Source organism: Acyrthosiphon pisum, chromosome X, assembly GCF_005508785.2.
Source record: "Acyrthosiphon pisum isolate AL4f chromosome X, pea_aphid_22Mar2018_4r6ur, whole genome shotgun sequence".
Classification (NCBI taxonomy): Eukaryota; Metazoa; Arthropoda; class Insecta; order Hemiptera; family Aphididae; genus Acyrthosiphon; species Acyrthosiphon pisum.
In genome coordinates, this window is record NC_042493.1 from 13509831 (window position 1) to 13517178 (window position 7348).

General features: G+C 40.8%; 2 protein-coding genes across 2 annotated transcripts in view; both read right to left on the bottom strand.

Annotated features, from left to right (window-relative positions):
• Positions 1-20: 20 nt before the first annotated feature.
• On the bottom strand, positions 21-5075 carry LOC103309543. Its single transcript, XM_008185185.3, has 2 exons — positions 2591-5075; positions 21-1066 (listed from the first exon to the last, which is right to left on the bottom strand). The coding sequence occupies exons 1-2, from the start codon at positions 5019-5021 to the stop codon at positions 21-23; spliced, it is 3477 nt and encodes a 1158-aa protein (XP_008183407.1). The 5' UTR covers positions 5022-5075.
• Positions 5076-6609: 1534 nt separating this feature from the next.
• The window catches only part of LOC103309542, a 3026-nt gene continuing 2287 nt past the window's right edge, over positions 6610-7348 (bottom strand). Inside the window, exon 2 of the mRNA XM_008185184.1 lies at positions 6610-7299. Within this exon, the coding sequence (XP_008183406.1) occupies positions 6610-7299 (690 nt within the window). The remainder of the gene's footprint in view (positions 7300-7348) is intronic.

Consider the following 7348-nt stretch of genomic DNA (forward strand, 5'->3'; position numbering starts at 1 on the left):
GACTCTGACCATAATCCATTTCATGGTGGCAATTGTCCTCCATTTAAGATTGCAAGGGATCCGACTTCAATGTTGTCCTTTTTGGACAGCCAGCAACCTCTCTTATGGAGTTGTGGTAAGTATTCAGAACTCCAACGCTTCCAAAATGTCTGAGCTTGTACCCTTACAAGTTCTAATCGCTTTAGGCGATTCAATGGTATGCCTGTACCGTCAGGTTCAGCAGGCAATGTAAGAACACCTCCTACCAGAAAGTGACCGGGGGTCAATGCAGTAAAATCTGATGGATCATCAGACATGGGTGATATAGGGCGCGAGTTTAGCACAGCTTCTACTCTACATAACATGGTGCTCATTTCCTCAAAGGTAAGAAGACCCATAGTGTTAATTTTTAACAAATGTTTTTTTGTCGACTTGACAGCAGCCTCCCACAAACCACCAAAGTGGGGTGCTGAGGGCGGTATAAAATGCCACTGAACATGGTGATGTGACAGCTCTTCTTCAACTGTACGTTGCCCTTTAGTCTTTTTGAAGTATGAATATAACACCTTGTTGGACCCTACAAAATTAGTACCATTATCACTGTAAATGTGACTGCAGTGTCCTCTGCGTGCCATGAACCTAGTCAGGGCAGCTAAGAATGCGTCGGATGTGAGACCATTAACCAACTCTAAATGCACAGCACGAGTGACGAAACATACGAAGACAGCTATATAACACTTGACGCTTACAACTCGCCTGATGCCACTGCGAATGAGAATAGGGCCACAGAAGTCTACGCCTGTTCGAGCAAATGGCCGTTCAATGTTTACTCGCTCCCGCGGAAGGGGTGCCATAAATGGAGTGATGAATTTAGGACTTGAACGGAAACAGGTAATACAATTCCTTACTGTTTTCTTCGCGATTAACCGTCCGCGGAGCGGCCAGTACCGTAGATGTATATTAGCTAGAAGACCTTGAGGGCCTATATGGAGCAATCTATTATGTTCGTGCTTAAAAATAAGTTGAGTAACATTACTCCTGGATGGTAATACTATGGGACATTTACTATTAAAGGCGATGTCAGCATTTGTTAGTCTGCCACCAACTCGTACTAGCCCATCAGAATCTATGAATGGATTGAGGGCGCGCAGAGGGCTCCGACGCCCTACGATCTTGTTGGCCTTTAGATCAGACACTTCCTGCTTAAACGCATGTGTTTGAGTATTTTTCAACAGCAATGTAATAGCCTTGTTGACCTCCAGCACACTTAGATGACCGACATGTCGTGTTGAAGTTTCATTGCTGCGGGCATTACTCCAAAAACGCAATAAATAGGCGGTAATTCTACTCAACCTTGTCCACGAGGAATATCTATCATCAAGGAAGTACTCTGGTTGCTCATTAATAACAAGGATTGAATGAATTATTCGAAGTTCAGGTATTTCTGATGGTAAAACAACATTATTGGATGGCCAATTACATTCAGCTTGAGATAACCATTCTGGCCCATGCCACCATAAGCTATTTTCAGCTAGAGTTTCAGCTAGGCAGCCGCGAGTAATTTTGTCTGCCGGATTACTAGCAGTTGGCACATGACGCCACTGGGTAGCATTGGTTAGATCTAAGATCTGTGCCACTCTGTTTGATACATAAGCCTTTAATGGTTTGTTACTATTGATCCATGCTAACACAATAGATGAATCAGTCCACAATGTGATATTTCCAGCATTACAGGAAATACTGATGCGCTCCAGTTCTTTAGATACCATGCTGACCAACTCGGCTAGAAGAAGTGCACCACAAAGTTCTAATCGAGGGATAGTGCTTGCCTTTAGAGGGGCTACTCTGGATTTGGAACAATACAATTGACTTTGCCCTGTTGTGGTTGACAGAATGTAAATGCATGCACCGTAAGCATTTTGTGAGGCATCACAGAACCCATGCAAACGGACTGATTCACTATTGCTGAAGGGGACATGACGTGGTATAACTAATTGTTCCAATGATTTGAGACTTGCATAGAATTGACTCCATTTTTGTTGCATTTCTGGTGGAAGTGGCGTATCCCAACCTAATTTTAAAGCCCACAACTGCTGCAAAAAGATTTTTCCTCGAATGAGAACAGGTGACACAAAACCTACCGGGTCAAATACGCGGTTAATATCAGACAATAGTGATCTTTTGGTCAGTTGAAGTGGTTGAGACCAGGGTTTGAAAATGAACTTGAAAGCATCTAGCTTCGGCTGCCATACAAGACCCAGTGCACTTATGGTTTCATCATCATTAATTGACAACATATAATTAGATTGTCTCTCGGAATTGGACATTTTTGATAGTACAAATTCAGAATTAGAACACCACTTCCTAAGTGGAAAACCAACTTTATTGAGCTCGGTGGACATCACTTGGTACAGGTTGTAACATTCTTCTTTGCTCTGACAGCCGCTCAACAGATCGTCTACGTAGAAGTCTTGTTGTATCGCACGCCGAGCATTTGCATCTTGAACCATATAACTTGCCTCAAGTAAACATCGTGTGGCTAGGAATGATGCAGCTCTAGTACCATAGGTAACAGTGAGCAGTCTATAATTCTTTAATATTTCATCAGCATTTGACCGGTATACTATTCGCTGCATATCACAATCTGAAGGTGCAACCCAGACCTGGCGATACATTTTCTCATTGTCCGCAACCAAAGCATATCTATAGAGACGGAATCGCAGTACAATGGATAACAATTCAGGTTGAACTGGCGGTCCACATACCAATATATCATTAAGACTTAGGCCTGATCTTGTTACTGCTGAGCCGTCAAACACAACACGAGTTTTTGTGGTTAGGCTGTCACTCTTGGTCACAGTATGATGAGGCAGGTAATAAGTAGGAAGGTCAGTGTCTTCAGCCTCTTCCATATGACCCATTTGAATATACTCAGCCATGAATTTTTTATATTCTTGCGCTAGCATAGGATCTCGGTTCATCTTTCGCTCTAGATTGAAGAAACGCCGTTGCGCCATAAATTTTGAATCGCCTAATACCTCAGGATCACGTATGAATGGCAATTGGACCACAAATCGGCCAGAATGATCCTGGGTTACTGTCCTGGTAAAATGTGATTCGGCTATTGACTGGACATTCTTGACACTACAAGTTGGACGGTCTGTCGGCGCCAGAGACGAAATTGATTGACACTGTACTAATAGACTTGACATGCACATATGAGAATTTGCAATTGGCATTGAACCAGTTAGCACCCATCCTAAACAGGTATTATGTAGAACAGTGCCCTCCTGTGTTTTCTTGCTTTCGCCAATTAATAACTCATAAAATAATTCTGCACCAAGCAGTACATCAATCTTGCCTGGTTCATGAAATCCAGGATCGGCTAAACAGTGTGTTATTGTGTCTGGAATATTTAATTGATTGATGTTTACACGGTGGATTGGTAACTTGTTTGTTATTGAATCGATTACATGAAAGTTGATGTATGCTTCATAGTCTCTAAGTCGTGAACACATGGTGGTGCCTATCGTAGTGCCAGTTCTCGCAGTTACAGATCCAATACCAGCTAATGATATTGTAGTTTGAACTCCACTAATATGCAGTCTTGATGCACACTCCTTGGTTATAAGACAAACCTGAGACCCGGAATCCAATATGGCACGACATGGAATCTGTTGGCCAGTTGAATTTGTTAAGTTGACCACTGCAGTAGCTAACATTATCTGGTTCAGCACAGCAGGATTATTGTTAGCTTGCTCAACGTATGTTACAACAGGTTCATCTTGGGTTGACGATGACTGTTCATTGGCTAATGTAGGGGGCCTGAACATTGCATCATTATGTAACTTGGTGTTGTGACGTCTACCACATTTGGTGCAACTGAAACTACGACATTGACGAACCTGATGCCCAGGATGCAAACAATTATGACATAACCTGTTTTTAAAAACTACATCTTGGCGTTCAGCGATGGACATTTTATTGAAATTTTCACACATTGTTAATCGATGGTGTCCGGGACACACTATACATTTTCTTTCTTTGGATGGACTGCTGTCATCTTGATGTGCAAATAAAACCTTTTTTTGCATTGATCGTTCACCACTAAGTGGCTTAAGTTGGGTGGACTGGTTATTAACTTCACCAACTTCATAAGCAGAAACCCGGTTTGCCAGGAATTTTTCCAAATCGCGGAATTTCGGAAGATCCTTTGATGTTTGCAGTAGCTGCCATTCACCCACAGTGGTAGGATCTAACCTGCAACACAACAAGGTCACCAACCATGCATCCCACTCATGTATGTTTTGACCAAGTGCCTGCAAGGCATTAACTTGGGATACAACATGGTGGTGTAATTGACGTAGTTCGCTAGCAGTAGGTCTTTGGACTTGTGGTGTCTGAAACAATGACCGTATGTGCGACTGTATAATAAGAGATTTGTTTTCGTATCTTTCGACTAAAGCATTATACGCAGTATGATAATTTACATCAGTAGTTGGAATAGTGCGGATTACATCCACTGCAGGACCAACTAGGCAAGACTTTAAATAATGTAAGCGTTGCACATCTGACAGTCCAGTATTTTGATGAAACATAGCGTTAAATGAATCAAGGAACGATACCCAGTTTTGCAATTCACCATTGAATGTGGGAGCTGGAATAGATGGCAATTTCATGGAGTCACGAGTGATAGAATGTGACTGTGCAGTAGATACATCAGATGTTGACTTGTTGTTGCGTTCAACTAGGTCCAAAACCTCAGCCTTAAGTGAACAGAAAAAATCATCAGTACTGACACGATCGTCTAGCATTTCATTGGTAACCGAGTCAGAGTCCTCGATTTCATCCTGAAGCGCCTCATATTTGGACATGTACTGCATTAAACTATCTAATCTTGTTTGTAATTGATTAAGTGATCTAGTGGAAGGGTCATATTTATCGATGAACGCTTTGATTGACTTCATTGACTTTTTGACTTGATTCCTTTTCTTTATTAACTTCTGTAACTCAGCTTGTCGGTCAGGATCAGATGGTGACATGTTGATTGAAGACAGTACAATTTTACAATAGCTACAATACTAGGTAACCCACAGATGACAGGTGGAATACAATAATACAATATCTTATGCACTATTTGCAAATTGACTACAGAATGACTAGAATGTGTACCTAATTAATTGGTAACATTTTACAGAATTGAATATAAAAACAAAAAAAAAAGAAATATACTCTCAACTACAACTTGACTAGTGAATGAATGCAATATAAATGTTTATTTTGAAACCTAATAATCTTACCAACTAAAACAATTGTCTAAAATATAAGTATCACGTCGAGGTCACCAAATGCTGGCTCGCCTTCAGCTTTAATAGTTAAATAAATTAATGAGCCTTAACGGCCGGGAGGATTGCAACTTGATGCAACCGTCCCAATGTAATAAAATATAAGAGACAACTGTTTTTGGTTAAAGTATATTAATAGTAATAATAATATTGTTGGTAGACATATGCATCAACGTGTTATAATAAAATATGTGACCATTTGGTCCAAATACATTAATAATAATTTATAATAATTAACAATAGTTACAATCACAGTCAAGTTGCTGGTAATAATAATAATAATAATAGGTAACTAAACCAAGACCCGTCGGTCTACAATAATAATTTAATGGTGCACCACATACCCTTGAGGTTATGTCGCCTTGAGGTGCCGGGATCCGTATAATCAACTTTAATACAATAATAAAACACAGGGTTGATCCCGCACACGCCCAAGAACGCCGCTAACCTCAACACGACGAACAAATCACAATACAAGCTGCTACAGCGGACACACAACTCGACAACCACAAAACTCAAATCTTCTGCTGGTAATCAATGACCGCCCTAAACTAGGGGAAAAAACAATTAAATGATGGGCAACAAAATGCGCTAACGATAGTTACCAGACAGAAGAATTCACAAACACACACAAGAAAAAACGTGGTTTGACAGCTGCAGCAGGAACAAGAAAAAGGTACATAGGTGCTTTCGCACCAACCAACCAAACGAGAAGAAAAAGGGTGGCCGACAAACGTTACACGAAGGCTCCGTTAGCCGGTCAACCCGATTACCTTTCAGTGTCACCACAACAAAATACACAACCAAACTTTAAGAACCTTTGTGACACTGAAAGCATGATTTACACTGTTCACAACTCACAAGTACAATTTACATAACAAATTTTATAGAAGACACTTATCACTTTTACACTTATCACGGAAAATAACGATCCTTCGCGCGCACTGGACGGTCAGCCCATAACAGCTGTTGCTATCATCGACCGCGCCGCAATACACGCGATAAGATCGATACAAAACATTGATAATAACCACATATAAAAACGAGGGCCATATTGGCACGAACATTCTCCCCCCCTTGAAAGGATGCAGGGCTTTCAACAAACACAATACATTAAATACAAATACTATAATAACAAAAGGGGCTGCTACTAATAAAATAATACAAAGCTAAATATATACAGTTACTACTCAGTCTTAAGGATACATGAGATTCAATAATTTGACATGATTAACTACTCGAATTAGTAAAATCATAATCGTACAAGATAGGTAATTTGAGTTGATTAGACTGGCTCCTCTTCATCCTTAGCGTGGGGTAGAACAGCAAGCTTAGCAGTTGGACGCTGAAATTCTCTTCCCGCTGAGTTACGTACAGTTACAACACGCACCATTCCATCTGACCCAGGATGAACTTGAGTGACTCTGACCATAATCCATTTCATTGGTGGCAAATTGTCCTCCTTTAAGATTGCAAGGGATCCGACTTCAATGTTGTCTTTTTTGGACAGCCAGCAACCTCTCTTATGGAGTTGTGGTAAGTATTCAGAACTCCAACGCTTCCAAAATGTCTGAGCTTGTACCCTTACAAGTTCTAATCGCTTTAGGCGATTCAATGGTATGCCTGTACCGTCAGGTTCAGCAGGTAATGTAAGAACACCTCCTACCAGAAAGTGACCGGGGGTCAATGCAGTAAAATCTGATGGATCATCAGACATGGGTGATATAGGGCGCGAGTTTAGCACAGCTTCTACTCTACATAACATGGTGCTCATTTCCTCAAAGGTAAGAAGACCCATAGTGTTAATTTTTAACAAATGTTTTTTTGTCGACTTGACAGCAGCCTCCCACAAACCACCAAAGTGGGGTGCTGAGGGCGGTATAAAATGCCACTGAACATGGTGATGTGACAGCTCTTCTTCAACTGTACGTTGCTCTTTAGTCTTTTGAAGTATGAATATAACACCTTGTGGACCCTACAAAATTAGTACCATTATCACTGTAAATGTGACTGCAGTGTCTCTG